We start from the raw sequence: 17,099 nt of genomic DNA, 5'->3' as shown, positions 1-17,099 counted from the left end.
TAATAGCTGGCTTACAAGGATAGAAAATTGGTAGAATAAGAACAGAAATTGGAGCTTCTACAAGAGTTGATTTTAGAAAGGAACCAAGCTAAACAAGAAAAGGGTAGATGGCACGATTTGATCACCATAATAGACTGAACTGCATGTGAGGCTCCCTTAGTCCATAATTCCATGTGTTTTAGTTCATGATGACTTTATTTGAAGATTTTCCAATAATGTAAAAGTCATCAATCATGGATGTTTAGAAATGTCTTCTCTGATCTTGAACTCTAAATTCTTGAATCACCTCTTTTGGAAGTTCAAGACTTTAACTGACACGGCAAAGGAACCAAAGAAGAGGATGTTGAAGCAAATAAGCACAATGACTGACAGCAACACTGATGACATTCCATTAATGGTTTGGTCATATCCAAGAGTAACAGAAATATACTCTTTGACAGTTCCTTGGAATCCCGGACCCTGAATCATTTCTGCCACATCGCCAAGCTGAGATGTGATAATGCCACGAAGTGTCCATGAAACTGGGCAGAGATAATGGAACCAAATCCACCATACAGGAATATGCTGGAACATTGCAAGATTCGTTCATATTAGGCCAAGACAAAAACAATATTAGATACATCTAATGTACAAAGTTATAGGCTGTTTTACTCACAGATTTTGGAATAAGAAACCCGGATACAAGATTCCATAGAGAGTAAAATGCAGAAGAAATAACTGCTGCAAAGTGTTGGGTAGGTGTAATTCCAACAGCCATCATACCGTAGAAGGTGAAGTACATGAATGTAAGGAACAAGAACACAAGATAGAGCAAAAACTTTCCTGCATTCGAGAACAAAAGCCATAGTCTTGTGTTAGGGTTTGTCTGAGGGCAAATTTAGGAATCCAACATGAGAAAATATAAATATGTAGGCAGAAAATTTTTCATCATTTGGCAGCTGGGACCACAGATTTTATTCATGTTGAACATCTTCAACTACTATCTTGTAAAACTAAATGAGTTATGACTAATGGAGCTAGAATGAGAAGTCCTTCTTTCTATGATGTAAAGGTGGATGAGATCTTACCAGCATCCCTTTCAAAATTGACCATGTAGTATGTGATTACACCAAATACTATTGTCTGAACAGCAACGTAAGGGATCTCCACCAATCCCTGTTAATAAGATAAAGTAAACGTGAAATATGCAATCTGAAAATGAAATATAGCCTTGAAAATGGTTCCTGGTAAAATGGCACCTACCTGAGCCATTGCATATGAGATTGGAGAGTACATTCCAGCTGCTTTCTCCCTATAAAACACTGTCCTTTCTATTGAAACAACAGGTTGTACAGAAGATGCATTGTTTACTCCAAGGAAAAGGCATGCAGAAAAGAGTGCACCCATAATTACATACACTTCATGTGTTGTTCCCCTGCAGAACATTCAGTGACATGGTTATCATAAATACCTTTACTTTTGTTTTCATTGATAAGATACTTTTTCTGATGGCAAATGAGATTATGAAGAATGCATACCTCTTTGTGCCGATGTTCCAAAATACGGTACCAAATATCAGGGCGCATATTATTGTAAAGAATATTCTCATTGCATTATAGGGTGGACTCCTCCAGTATACTATATTCTGCTTCCATAAACACTTGAGAAATTGTGCCATTGTGTTTTGTGAGTATACAGTGTCAAACTTCAATGGTTGTGAGCCAGCAGGAGGTTGACCATGTTCCTTAATGGAAGATAACACCCCCCTAAGGTAAAGACGTGACAAAATCATTAATCCCACATGGAAAACAATCTTTCTATGCGCAAGATTACCTAATAATTTCTATGTTTCTAAAAACTGATGAGCTTTTGTTATTAAAAGTGTTATTCTTGTTATTGTTGATCATATTCATAGACCTTATCTATTCCTCAAATAGAAAAATTATAAGTTAGACCACGCCAGTAGCACACAAGGAAATAAATCAGAACCTGAATTGTTCGGAATTTTCGTAAACTTCCGCAAAGTCTACACCAAGTTTCTGTTCAACAGCTGGTGTGGTAACCTCAAGCATCCATGTAGCTGGATTGTAGCCACTGGGGATTGGTGTGATTCCTTCAAGAGACTGCATAACAAATAGGAATGGAGTTTAATCTGCTCACAGCTCTTCTATGTTCTTCAGAAGCATGTTCTTACTTGTGTGGCTTAAAACCATGAACTAAAAGATGCTTGCTTAAATTTCATGAACTAAATTTCTACTTCAGCATTCTGATTCTCAAACTACTAAGGAATGGAATTTGAAAATATATAAGAAATGATTGAAGAGAGTGTTACCTGGAAATATTTTATCATGACATCTGATTGCTTGCCAATCTTTCCTCCATAGATGACTCGTCCTCCACGTTTCATTAGAAGTAACTGAGAATGAAGAATCAAAGTTTAGACCTCTGAGATAAGATACCTAATCATTAGTTATAACGATGGTAAATTGACTGGAGATAATAATTGAACAACTAACCTCATCAAATGCTTCAAATATATCAATACTTGGCTGATGGATGGTGCACACCACTGTTCTACCAGTATCAACTGTATTGCGAACAGTTCTCATAACAATGGCTGCTGCACGTGCATCAAGTCCAGATGTAGGTTCATCCATGAAAATTATGGAAGGGTTTGCTACAAGCTCCACTGCAATTGTCAGTCTCTTTCTCTGCTCTGTTGATAAGCCAGAACTGCCAGGCATTCCAACCAAAGCATTCCTTAAACTGTCGAGCTCCACCAGTTTCATTACTTGTTCAACAAATTCCTGCAGAAGAGATCACCATGTCAATGATCTGATCATAATTAGGTATGCTAAGTTATTCATTATTGTCACTGGTTCAGTAAGGAACTTACAAGCTTTTTCTCCATGCTTACTTCCTTTGGAAGCCTTAATGAGGCAGAAAACCACAGGGACTCCTCAACTGTAAGCTGAGGAGAATGTATGTCATTCTGTTCAACATATCCTGAAATTCTGGCAAACGTTTGTTGCACTTTGGGATAGCCAGATATTTTAATTTCACCCTCAATATATCCTCCGGTTTTCCTTCCAGCAAGAACATCCATCAAAGTGGTCTTTCCAGCTCCACTTGATCCCATCAAAGCTGTAAGGACACCAGGTGCAAAAACGCCGCTCACGTTTGACAGGAGCTTCAGCCTAGTTTCTCCAACGCCTTGTTTTGCAATCTCCTGGTGAAAGCAAATTTATTCAGAAAATTTTTATCATGAAACAACTTCTACTTGTTTTTGTCTTTGAAAAAAGCTGCATTCAGGAAACTGAAACTCAATGCCCCCACCTGTGGCATATCAACGTAATAATTGACACCATGGAATGTCATTGTCATAGGTTCAAAAGGAAGAATCATTCCCGAGGATTTTCCTTCATCACCACTGGATTTGGATCCATTTTTATCAGAACTCTTTTGTGAGTCCTCTTCATCAGTTAGAAGAATAGATCGTGCTTTTTGGATTGCTGTGGCAAGCAAAAGCAACAAGATTACTAAACTGGTCTTTGACTGGAGAAAATGATAGTCTTTGGAGATCAACCATTGCATACCAAAAGAAACTCCATTGATGAAAACGAGAATAGAAAGATGAGAAAAATTGTTCTAAACTTACGATTCAGATAGCTCAAGCCCCACGTGATCAAGCAGTTGAAAATAATTGTGTAGAGTGTTAAGACTCCAAAACCAATCCAATACCAGTAATCATCGGATGGTAAGCTGTATCCGTTGAGAACATTGTGACCAACTGTGTCTCCCCCAAAAGCAGAATGCTAGAACACAGTTTTCATAGTTACATAAATCTTCTATAAACCACTGGCAATAAGGATGGCAAAGCAAGAATAAACTTAATCAGAATGTATGAAATACCTGCATCCATCTAGTGGCAGTGAATTCATTGACTGAAATTGCTCTTTGTCCATAGGTAAGAGGTGACAACCAGTAACCCCAAATCCACCATGGCTTAATCATAGCTGAAAGAGTAACAATCAAATCATTAGCAACAAAACTGCCTTATTTTTATTCAATGGTTCTGGCTGCAGCTTACCTTTTGGGATAATAAATCCTCCCAGCAAGAAGATGATCATCAATGCAGCTGATCCAAATGTATTAGCAATGACCATGTCACGTGCAAGAGCAGCCATGAACCGGAAGAGACCTAGTGCCATTTGGTGAAGCATAAGTAGGAGAAGCATGTAGCGGAAAAACCTGAAATATTAATCAGAATGTAATGAGTATTAGTCTTGAATATTTTCTAAATGAAAAAAATTCCCAACCAAGGATGTAAAGATAATTACCTTCCAGGAGCTGGGGCAAATCCAACAGAGTAGTACACAACACAAGTCCAAACAACAGCTTCAACAAGGGAATATGGTACCCCAAGAATCCAAGTGGCCAAAGACCATGCCCATCCAGGATAAAATAAATTGCCTCTTTGTTTGTAGAAGACTGGTAGCCGAGCTATCATGAGTGACAACTCAGAATATCCATTAAACATCATGTGCACCAGTCCAAAAAATAGTGCGGACTGGTAGAGATTGCCATAAGTCTCATCCTTTTCATGAAACCTTGTTTGTATGAACATTGTGCATGTGACAATTCCAACAAATGTGACCTTTTACAGCAAGAGAATTTGTCAAATTTAGAATTATAAGTCGCCTTCAAACAAGGATTAAGAAATTGTAAACATTGAGAGTTCTATTGATATTTGTGTGTGTATAGTGTGCTTTGAACTCTGAACTCATGATCAACTTGTTTATATGTTTTCCATGTTGAATTGCTTGATTGAAAATGTTGGAAATCCCCTACGTCAATTAGAGATAAAATCAATTTACAATATATATATATATGGATGCAAATTTCACCTTACGAACTAGTTTTGTAAGATTGAGTTAACTTAAAGTTTGTTTTTTAACAGGAAATGTGTTAGAGATAATTTTAACCTTTTTCTTTTTTTATCTATTGATAATGTTCGTTATGTCCTTGAGTCTCCTTTTAACTCATTATCATTAGTCATCTAACCCGTACTCTTGATTTTGTTATTTCTTTTACTAAAGATTTTGTTTGTTTATAGGACTGAAGTTCAAGACAAAAAATTGTCACCGGATGTGAGTCTCATGGTCTTTATCATATTTTCTTCTTCAAGTTCAGTTAGATATAAAATCCACTTCTTACAAGCTAGTTTTGTAGGGTTGAGTTAAGCTTAAAGTATATTTTTTAACTGGAAATGTGTTGGAGATAATGTTAACCTTTTTCTCTTTTTATCAATTGATAATGTTCTTTATGTCCTTGGCTCTCCTTTTAACTCATTATCCATTAGTCGCCTAACTTGTACTCTTGATTGTGTTATTTCTTTTACCAAAGATTTTGTTTGTTTATAGGACCGAAGTTCAAGCCAGAGAATTGTTGCCAAATGTGAGTCTCGTGGTCTTTATCATCTTCTTTTCTTCTTCATGTTCAGTTAGGCTTAAAATCCTCTTCTTACAAGCTGATTTTGTAAGGTTGACTTAGGCTTAAAGTTTACTTTTTAACTGGAAATGTATTGAAAATGATGTTAACCTTTTTCCTTTTTTATTCATTGATAATTTCTTTGTCACTGGGTCTCCTTTTAACTTATTATTCATTAGTGTCGAACTCTTGTATTATTTCTTTTACCAAAGATTTTGTTTGTTTACAGGACCAGAGTTCGAGACAGAAAATTGTCATCGGATATGAGTCTCATGGTCTTTATCATATCATTTTCTTCTTGATATGGTATCAGTGTCATGAGTTAAAATTTATTCTAGCAAAATTTGATGCTAGTTGGGTCTATTATTCCACTCACAATCAAATCGTTCATTAATATCTCGTCTCATGCACGAGATGTATATACCTCGACATAAGAGGAGCGTGTTAGAAGTCTCACATTGATTATAAATAAGAATAATTTTCAGTATATAAGTAGATACAAGTTTCAGATTTTGTAAAGTTGAGTTATACTTAAAATTTATTTTCTAAAATAAATATGTTGGAGATAATCTATAATAGACATTTAAATATGAACTATACTTTTAAGTTGTAAAAATTAATGGTTGAAATTGGAACTTTTCTGACTTATACAAAATTAAGAATTGAAAAAAATCATTAATAGAAGCATTGCATCACAATTTAATTGAGTTTGTATATACCTGACAGGTCCTGAAAATATAAAGAAACTTGTGCCCGTTGAGCAAGGTCAACTCTCGTGATAAACAAGCCTTAAAGAGCTCCCATTTTGGCACAGCAAATCTAGTTGTGGGTAAAGCTGAAGGATGACTCTTTGATTTATCAAAGGGTGCGGTAACCATGGATTCCACAGCCTTTCCAAATCTAGAGTTTTTAAAGGCTTCTGCAATCTCTGGCACTGAGATAAATTTATAGGGCTTTGAAGGATCAGCCCAGTATTGAGCTTGATCTTTTTTGGAGGTAACCTGGAATAGGAAATTACCAAGTTTTAAGCAATAATAACTTCTTAAAGCATGAGTTTGACCGTTAAAAACAAAAAAAATTACAAATACCTCCTGAAGAAAATCTGCAACTCCCTTGCGGGGTGGAAGTTTAAAACCTAATGATTCAAAAAACTCCAGCACATCTTCTCTAGGACCTTGATATACCACATACCCATCTGACAGAAGCAAAAGATCATCAAAGAGCTCGAATGTTTCTGGTGCAGGCTGAAGTAGAGCCATGAGTACAGTAGCTTCCATTTGATGAACAAAATTTCTTATGCATTTAACAATCTGGAATGTTGTAGAGCTATCAAGTCCAGTTGATATTTCGTCCATAAATAGAGCCTTTCGAGGTCCAACAATCATTTCTCCTGAAGGAAAAATTTGAAATGCAAAAGTTTGTCATTGCTAGCTACAAATTTCAGCTTCAATTAGTGCCTTTGGTAATGTCTTAATCTTCTGGTATGTATATACCACAGTCAAAACTAACATGGATTCAAATTCTTGAATTGTGTTAGTTCTCTATTCTATTATATTATAGTGTCCTATCTTACGAATAAAAAGAAAAATTACAAGTGAAAACTCCTACAGTCAAAGCTATATTTCACAATACAAGTGGAAAGAATTAACTTCATCCAAAAAATATAGGGACTGAAATTGGATCCTTTTTGTATGTAACATCAAAGAGCTAATCCAGTTAGATTTAACATAAGGATATATCACCAAAAGAGTGAAATTCAAAGAAAATTGCAATAAGTTCCCAGAGATCACCTGTTGTAACTCTCCTTTTTTGGCCTCCAGAGACACCCCTTAACATTTCATTTCCCACCACAGTATCTGAACATACATCAAGACCAAGCACTTTCAAAACATAATCTGTCATCACATTGTGCCTTTTCCCACCAACAAGTGATGCCTGTTGAGTAAAATCAGGTTGAAAAGACACAAATTAGAGAACATCAATGAACTTGAGTATATGCATGATTTTTCACATATTATATAAGATGAGACGACCTTCATGAATGCATCAATTTCTGGACTTGGCATAATGTTCTTTTCCTTCTCCAAGCTTTCCAGATTTTTCACAATTTCTGTTTGTGACATTAGACAAGGAAATTAGTATTAGAACTGTGAAATGGAAAATAAAAATAATGAAATTAGTATATCACACACATACCTGCATCACTTGAACCTTGACATCTGTTAGCAAAATCAAAAGTTTCTCTCACTGTCAGCTCTGCAATGTGATTATCAGTTTGGCCAGTGTATGCAGAAGCCCTTTGAATGCAAAACTCGCTTTGCTCATGGCCATTGTATGTGATACTACCACTTTTCTGTAAAGGTATTACAAAATCAAAGTTGTAATATATTTCTAAGATGTGAATGATATTTTGAAAATGATTTAACGTGTCAAAAATCAGAATTTGGCTTATTCCAGTTAGATAAAGGCTATACAAACCGAATGGTAACACATTGGTTTCATACTTTCATTGTGTGTGTGTGTGTGTGTAGAATTTGCACTACCTTGAGATTGCTATCAAGCTTTCCCGCAAGAGCCAAAAGTAAGGTAGTTTTTCCCGATCCAGGAGGTCCTAACAGCAACGTCATCCTACAAACAACACATAACATATTAAGCTTCATTTTCATCACAATGCAAACATATATGAAACTGGAATTTCTCCATCTAAAAATCTATTATAAAACACTTCTCATAAAAACCGTATATGCTTCATACATTATTATACTAATCGATTCAATTCACTAGCCCACTGCAAATTTTTTGGCTAAATTTAAGTACTTTGTTTTTTCATTTCTACATAATGAGCTAAAGCTAGATTAGTATATATATACTTCCATGAAGAAAATACGTAAGTAGTGTGACATAACAGAAAAACATTACCTTCCAGGCTTGATAACACCACTGATGTCATTCAAGATGGTCAAGGAATGTCTCTGAGGTCGACCTATCCCTATGCCGGCTAGCATACCCTAGATTGCCATCATCACCAATATGAATCAGTTTGGACTGTAAGTTTTTTCACTAACGACTAACAATCATGGATAGAACAAGAAGAAAAAAATAAAACTTCATCTGATAAACTTAAAGCAAGTTATCTATACATTAAAAGAAATTTTGAATACGTTAATATGATAATAGAGTTTCACAGTTTTCGGAATAAGCTTATTTCATTTTTCTTCATAACATTCTTTATGCACAAGTACTTATAAAGAAACACTGCTGTTCGAAGTTATGATCTTATGCATTCTGTTTAAATTCTTCTATTACTAGGCTGATTCTAAAGAGTTATATAATTAAACTAATGTTATTAAGCATAGAACATAATCAGTATTTTCTTAAAAAAGTAATTTGTATGAGAATGAGTAAAAGGTATTAACCTCAAAGACATCTCGTGTGTGATTGATCAAAGTTGGCAAAGCTCTTGAACCTATCTGAACATCAGCTCCGATAGTCAAGTTTCTGTATCTCACCTCGATGCTTGGCACATCCAATCCAACCCTTTTGCATTTCAAGAATGTGTATAATAATGTTAAAAAATAAGCCACAGAGAGTGTCAGATACGTGCATTCTGATTATCATCAATATACAGGTCACAAGAAAAAGTGTTCTTGTTAATCTGAAAACTATTTGATCTAACATAGAAGAAGATGACAAAGTGTTTTACTTGTTGAAGCGTTCCTTGATGGCAGAAAGAAGCTTGTAATTGTCTTGTTCATTGGTAGCCAAAGCATCCTTGACAACGCGTTCACGGTTGAACCGATCCAGCGTCCTCACATCAATCTGCTCCAAAACCTTGCCTCTTTTCTCCCCTTCATCGTTAATTTTGGAAGATGCTTTCCTTATCAAGGCCGTGTTGACACGCTTCTGCGTCGGCAACCTCAGCAGCGCGGCCATTTGAAGCTCCTCCTCGTCCTCCTCCACCCATTCTGCATTTGAAGCCTTAGCAAACGACTCCTTCCCCGCTTCCAAGGACATGTCGAAACTAAAACCTGCTATAGCCATATTTTGCTTTTCTCTTTTTTCCTAAGAACGTCTCCTCCTCTTTTCTTGCAGAATTCTTTCTCTTTAACAAAGAAAGAACCTCCGAAAAGAGGAGGAAGAGAACTGTTTCCTATTGATTTCTTTATCTACTATAGAAAATACATATGAAAAGAGAAAAGCTAAAAAAATAAGGAAGAGTTTTGATGGAGAAAACGAACGCAAAGAGGAAAGTTTTGAGATTAGGTATTTATATGCAAGATATGCATGAGGAGAGGAGGGACCGAGTCTCATGCATGCATGCAACGGTTTTTGTTTGCAAGACAAAGTTAGCGCGCGTATCATTGTCAGTTTCCTTTCGTGGATACAAATAATGCTTCTACATACAATTGTCATTTTGAAGGTATTATGTGAGGTTCAAACATATAAAAGTGGCGAAAGTGTTTGCAATTTCTTTACAAAAATTACAGATTTTAACATTTAAAAGTGATATATAAGAGTGTTTTCATTAGTTCTTAGTAATAAAATATGTGATAAAATTCATCTTATTATATAAAAAAACTTATTAAGTATATTACAAGCAAGATATATAAATAATTCGGTAGAAGAGAAAAATTAAAAAAAACAAATAAAATATAACAAAATCAATTACATAACTTTTATATCTGTCGGAAGTCTCACATCGATTAGAGATAAGGCCAATTGATAATATATAAGTGAGATGCAAACTCACCTTACAAGTCGGTTTTGTGGGGTTGAGTTACGTCTAAAACCCACTTCTAACATGGTATCAGAGTCAAGTTAAAGCTTATCCTAGTAAGTTCTAAGTGGGCATTTCTCTTTCTATCCCACTCGTTGTTGGGCCGTTATTGGACCACCTAAACATAAATACACAAATATGAACAAAAAATAAAATAATTCCAATATCCCCCTCAAGCTACAACATATGTTGTGGAAGCTAAGGCTCTATATGATGATCTAGATATAGTTTCTTGGATTTCCAGCTGATTAAGGATGTACCATAGAACACATTAAAACCAGTCACAGACCTCCTAATATCAGGGCAAGCAGCCCAATCAGAATCACTGAAAGCCTGATTTTTCTTGATATATCTCAGGATCCTTATTGTTGCTGCATAGTGATCTTTCAAAGGATTGGAAAGAAATTGACTAAGAGTACTAACAACAAAACATAAATCTGGTCTTGTGTTGGTTAGATATAATAACCTGTCAAAAAGTCTTCCATAGGCTTGCACTGAATAGGGTTTTCCTTCTGTCTTGGAGAATTTTGTGCCTGCCTGTATGGGAGTAGAAACAGGTTGACATCCCAACAATCCTGCATCTTCTAGTAACTCTAAAGCATACTTCCTTTGTGACAAATTCATGCCCTATTGAGATCTTGCAATTTCTAAGCCCAGAAAATACTTGAGTTGGCCTAGGTTTTTAATTTTGAACTTTGCATTCAATAGAGCCTTCACAGTTTGGATTTCCTAGATGTCATCACCTGCCAAAACTATATCATCTACATAAACAAGTACCCACTTTTGACAAAAAGTGAATAATCTAATTTTGATTGTATGTAGCCCAAAGAAAGTAAAGTAGTTGTCAACTTGTAATTCCATTGTTTAGAGGCCTGCTTGAGTCCATATAAAGACTTCAACTTGCAAACTTGGCCTGGCTTTTCTGTTTTGTAGCCAAGTGGAAGAAACATTTATACCTCTTCATCTAGATCCCCATGTAAAAAAGCATTATATACATCTAGTTGATGTAAATACCAATGTTTGGAAGCTGCTAAAGCCAGAACTAATCTTACTGTTGTGAGTTTGACAACAGGTGAAAAAGTCTCAAAGTAATCTAAGCCTTCCTGTTGTGTGTAGCCTTTGGCTACTAACCTTGCCTTATATCGTTAAGTACTCCCATCAGCATGCCTCTTTATTTTGTATACCCATTTACATCCGATAGGTTGCTTTCCATTAGGTAGATCAGTCAAAACCCAAGTTTTGGTATTTTCTAAAGCTACAATTTCTTGATCCATGGCATTTCTCCAACAATCATGTTTGATGGCTTGGTTATAGGTTTTAGGTCCACTAACTTGGGAAAGATTCAAGACATATGATTTATGAAGAGATGATAATGCATCATATGAGAGATATGAAGAGATAGGATATAAGGTACNTGTGGATGACTGAGTGNCGAAAGAAGTAGATAACATGTTGCAATGATAGTCCTGCAAATAAGATGGTTTATGTGTTGGCCTGGTTGATTTCCTTTGTGGAGTAGCAGTGGCAGGTTCAACAGAAACAGGTTGAGAAGAAAAACTAANAGGGTCTGGAACAATAGAAGGAAGAGATGTAGGTGGTAAAGAGGGTTGATCAGTAACTTCTGAGAAAAGAGGTGATGGAGATGAAATGATTTTGGTGACCAAAAATCCAATGAATTTAAATTTTGTGTATCAATAGGTGAGTGTTTGTCACTAGTAAAAAAAGGAAATATGTTTTCATGAAATACTACATTCCTTGATAGAAAAATTTCCCTTGAGTTGAAATCTAACAAAAGGTAGCCTTTCACTCCTGTTTTAAAACCAAGTAAAACACATTTTCTTGAAGAGTTGAAGCATAGCAAAGTGAGCCAAAAACTCACAAGTAAGTAATGTCAGGTTTAACATTGTGTAACAACTGAGATGGAGAAAAATATGCCAAAACTGTGGAAGGTAAAATATTAATGAGTTGCACAACATAATGAACAGCAAAAGACCAGAAAACTATTGGCAAATGGGATTGAAACATTAAAGATCTAACAACATTGAGAATGTGTTGATGTTTTCTCTAAACAATTCCATTTTGTTGAGGTGTTTCAACATAAGATAATTGATGTTGTATCCCTTTTTGTCTATAAAAATCTGTCATTGCAAACTCATTACCATTATCTGATATAACAACTTTTACATCAATGCCAAATTGAGTTTTGATATAAGAAACAAAGCCAATAAGATGTGATCTTGTATCAGACTTACTTGCCATCAATTTAATCCATGTGAATCTAGACATATCATCCACTATAGTTAAGAAATATTTGAAACCATCAACAGAAGAAGTACAATATGGCTCCCAAATATCAACATGGATTAAATCAAAAGGAGCTTTTGAAACAGTAGTACTTAATTGAAAAGACAATTTTCTTTGCTTAGAATAGTGACAAGTATCACAATGAGTGGAATTTGTATCAGGTAAAGTGGCATACATTGTGCGTAATTTGGTATGACAAGAAGAAAAAGGATGCCCTAGTCTAGAGTGCCAAATATCGGTAGAGTCAGGTCTTATTGTAGAACAAGCAATAGAATTCTCAGGAGAAATAATAGTTGGTGAAGCAAGGGGTGGGGATGCAGGAACTATCATGACATACAAGTCATCTCTTTCTTCAGTTTTCCCAATCATCTGTAGGGTTGACTTGTCATGTATTTCACATGAAAATTCAGAAATGATTTTACAAATTTAGTTAACTTTGTGACCGAAATAAGATTGACTGAAAAATTAGGAAGAAACAAGACATTATGTAAGGTAAGGTGTGGGTCAAGAGTAACTGTGCCAGAAAAATGAGCAAATGAAGAGTTCTTGTTAGGTAGAGAAATTGCAATTGGTGAAATTTTATGATAATAAATAAAATGAGACAAAGAACTGGATATATGATCAGTAGCACCTGTGTCTAGAATCCATTGGGAAGAGATATTACCTTGATCCTGAGAAGAAGTGGAAACATTATGAGAACTCACTAGACTAGTAGAATGTGTGACTGTGGGATTAGATTGAGGAAGAAGTGCTAATAGACCTTGAATTTGCTCTTGAGAAAGTCCCAAAGTTTAGGAATGCGACTGCGCCTGAGAATTATTAGAAGAAGAAACAACTACAGAAGCCATTGAAGGAGAAGAAATTGTAGGAAAGCCAAGAACAAGAGGTAGAAGATGAAGATTTTTGGTAGTAAGAGAATTGGTTGCGGAAGAACGTGATCAAGAATTAATTTTCTTCTGATACCATGTTGGAAGTCCCACATCAACTAGAGATAAAGCCAATTGATAATATATAAGTGAGGCGCAAACCTCACCTTACAAGTCGGTTTTATAGGGGTTGAGTTAGGCCTAAAACCCACTTCTAACATGGTATCAGAGCCAAGTTAAAGCCTATCCTAGCGAGTTCTAAGTGGACATTTCTCTTTCTATTCCACCCGTTGTCGGACCGCTATTGGACCACCCAATTTCTACTATCACGCACGAGATGTTTATACCTTGACGTGTGGGATTGAGTTAGGTTTAAAACCCACTCCTAACCATATCTAAGATAAGTTTTTATATTAAGTTAATATGAAATTCAGTTTTCAAAAAATATATGCTAATATTATTTGAATTACGGAGGATATGATTGCTTTTCTTTAATACGTTTTGCCATTTTTTCTCTCTAAGATTATATGATGACATGGATGGCCATGATGTTTGTGGACTCTAAGAAATAGAGTTGAAAAACAATTTTCACAAACAACATCCAATATCACAATATTTTAGACATGTCTATTTTTTTTATTTGGAGAAAATTGTGACTTTTATACTAAAAAATAAAATTTTGCTTCCACACTTACATAGAGAGAAGGGTGTTCAATGACATTTAATGTGATATTTTTTTTGGCTAAGAATAAAAAAGTCTTAGTAAGAGAAGTAAAAGATTATTATGTTATTGATAAATGTACAAATCATATATGAAATAAAATATTTAAGTATTATTTTTAATAAACTAACAATTATACCAACATACCAAAAATAAGTAAACTAATAAATTAAGTTTGTGAGAAAAGTAGAATTGAAAGGGTTAGACTTAATGAATCAAATATTTGACTTTTAACATTAACATCTGTATCAAATTTGTCCAAGAATTTAATTTCTATTTCTTAGGTAAAAGAACCTTTAATCAATCTTCCTTATGTAACTTAACAAAATAATTTGCATTAAGACAAATTATTAAAAGTGTTTTATTCCAAATTAACATAATAAAAGTGTTTTTCAATCACAAACAAATCCTTTAAAGTTATGGATGATATCCACAACAAACATAAAGCCAATATATAAACTGTTGAACATAAAAAAGATAATATATATATATATATATATATATATATATATATATATATATAATAAACAAAATACAAGAAAGAGAATAGATTAAAGAAACAAGGCAATTTCTTTTTCTCTAAAACTTAAGTTTGAAATTCCAGTACACAAATACTTCAAATTAGATCCACAAGTTAATTTTAAAATGACTCGTTAAAGTTAGATAAGTTCTGACACACGAATCTAAAAAACCTCATGCTCAACCTCAAAGTCCATTTTATAATAATGATTTTATTTTAATTTAAAATTTATTTTAACTTTAATTTATATTTTGCAAAACTAATTTCTGCATTATTTTTAAAAAACTATTTTAAAAATTACTTTTTGAATATATTAATATACAAAATAAAATTTATTATGATGACCATAATTTTTTTCAACTCATTTTTTACTTTTCTTTCTATTAATCCAAAATAAAGTCATTAGAGATTTATTAACATTACTTTTTTAAAACCATCTTAATGGAACACAAAACTTATGAAACGATAGCAAAATCCATTAAGATTTACTCAATTTAAAATCAATATTTTCCCATAATTGATAGACGCATGCATTATTTCTTGAAAGAAATGCACCATTAAGAAATCACCATATGTTTCAAGAACTAAAAACAAAAGTTTTGTGATTTTTGTGGCTCTTTCAAAAATGTGTTTTTTTTTTATACAAGTTCATGCTATTATCATGCAAAAATATTTAATGACGATTACAATGAATTTTTTTATGATGATTAAAAAAGTGACATTTTAGATAACATAAAAAGTCTAGATTTTGCATGACAGTTCAAAAGACCTGTCATAAAAAATGTATTTTAAAAAAATTGTATTTTTTTTTTCTAATTTTTATGACAAAGTTCCTCCCAAATAAACACAATTGTCATCTTAAGATATTTTTAATAAATGCATATAATAAAAGAAATGATAAAACACTACATAGATAAAATGTGCAATATATAAAAGTACAAAAAAAATGTAAAATGTAAAAACATGAAAAATATCCAGTAACACATGTCCAAAAAACAAGAATAACAAACCTCAAAAGTAAACAAAAATCACCCCACCTCAATCTGTAGCAACTCTCATTCTATAACTTTGCTTGTTGGTCCTCCCTTCTTATCCTTTTCCAAGGTGTTTTAACACTTTTTGCACATTAAAGTATGGAGAAATGGCGACAATTAGGATTAGGATAGAGTTATTTTCTTAAAAGTGAGGAAGATTAACTAATCTGTCTAGAAAGATGAAGCATGAATAATGCAAGATGATGATGAGCTCCACCTCTACTAGGTGAGACGTCATTGTGTGACTTGAGATTAAAACTGTAAAATATTTCTAGAAGGCTTTTTAATCCCTCTCACTACCATTCTATATATAATGATATAAGACTACATGGAATAGTAAAGAATTGCACTAGACCCCTAGGTGCAGAATTAGGTAAAACTAATAAATGACATAACAGACTACACCCTACCTAAACTTAATGATTATACATAGATGTAATTATTCTAACACTCCCTTTCAAGTTGGAGTGTACAAATTGTATAAACTAAGCTTGAAATAGATAAACTCAATTTGAGATCTCTTTAGGAACTTGGTCAATACATATGTAAGTTGGTCATTTGATCCAACAAAATCAACTTGTCACGAGGAGACAAAAGACATGATAACTTTGGCTTCGAATAAGATGCACATATGGTTAAGACCATTGAGAGAGAATGTTTATAAACCAAATTGGACTCACAAACCAACATAGCCAAAGAGAATCCTCCTGAGATATATGATCCCTCTTCAAGAGTGTACAGATAAAAGATGACAATGGTCAGTGGATAGAAAAAAATGCAAGCATAGGTCGACAAACAACTAACAACAACTTATTGATTGGACAGTGGTGGACAACTGCGAAACTTCAACTAGCACCGTGAAAGTTTAACTAGGATGACTTTGACAAAGGAGATTTCCATCAAAAAGTGGATGACGATCAGTAGTGGCAGACAATGACAAACTGCAAGGACTAGATAGCCATCAATAACGAATGGGGCATGCAGTGGTGAACAACAACAAGATTGCAGGGATTGGATTGCCATATGGGGCCTATAGTGGCTGAAAGAGACAAGCTATCACTAACTAATGGGTCCTGTAGTGGCTGAAAGCAACAAAACTATGGGACTAAGGAGTCGATCCGGAAAGCAAATGGAATATCATAACAACATGAGCAACAAAAACGACGACACACCGATAACAATGAAAGATCTTGTATTTCAAAAGACCGGTCTCCTTTATTCCTCAAAGCACCAAAAAATAGATTTGACAAAGGGCTCATGAAATTGTTGATTGATATTTTGAATATCACCAGAATTAAACTCCCTCTCATGCCATGAGCAACCTTGAACCCATGACTTTTGGTGTTGAAAATTCCTTGATGTGGTGTAGGTAATAACATGGGTTGCCCTTTGGGATCTTGTCAATTTT

The 17,099-nt window shown here is 34.2% G+C and overlaps 1 protein-coding gene across 1 annotated transcript; it reads right to left on the bottom strand.

The window, feature by feature from the left end:
• On the bottom strand, window positions 1-9,664 carry LOC106774776 (ABC transporter G family member 31-like). Its single transcript, XM_022787270.1, has 23 exons — window positions 9,173-9,664; window positions 8,886-9,006; window positions 8,389-8,477; window positions 8,013-8,097; window positions 7,666-7,822; window positions 7,503-7,579; window positions 7,260-7,404; window positions 6,558-6,859; window positions 6,189-6,470; window positions 4,320-4,636; window positions 4,070-4,230; window positions 3,892-3,995; window positions 3,638-3,794; window positions 3,316-3,491; window positions 2,876-3,208; window positions 2,496-2,786; window positions 2,312-2,395; window positions 1,969-2,102; window positions 1,518-1,745; window positions 1,243-1,414; window positions 1,068-1,155; window positions 656-822; window positions 1-564 (listed from the first exon to the last, which is right to left on the bottom strand). Exons 1-23 carry the CDS (start codon window positions 9,508-9,510, stop codon window positions 283-285), a joined length of 4,290 nt encoding a protein of 1,429 aa, XP_022642991.1. The 5' UTR covers window positions 9,511-9,664; the 3' UTR covers window positions 1-282.
• Between the last annotated feature and the right edge of the window lie 7,435 nt (window positions 9,665-17,099).

The sequence above is a fragment of the Vigna radiata genome, chromosome 10 (genome assembly GCF_000741045.1).
Source record: "Vigna radiata var. radiata cultivar VC1973A chromosome 10, Vradiata_ver6, whole genome shotgun sequence".
NCBI classification, from domain to species: domain Eukaryota; kingdom Viridiplantae; phylum Streptophyta; class Magnoliopsida; order Fabales; family Fabaceae; genus Vigna; species Vigna radiata.
The sequence above is the reverse complement of the archived record's forward strand: the minus strand, read 5'-3'. Positions and strand labels throughout refer to the sequence as shown.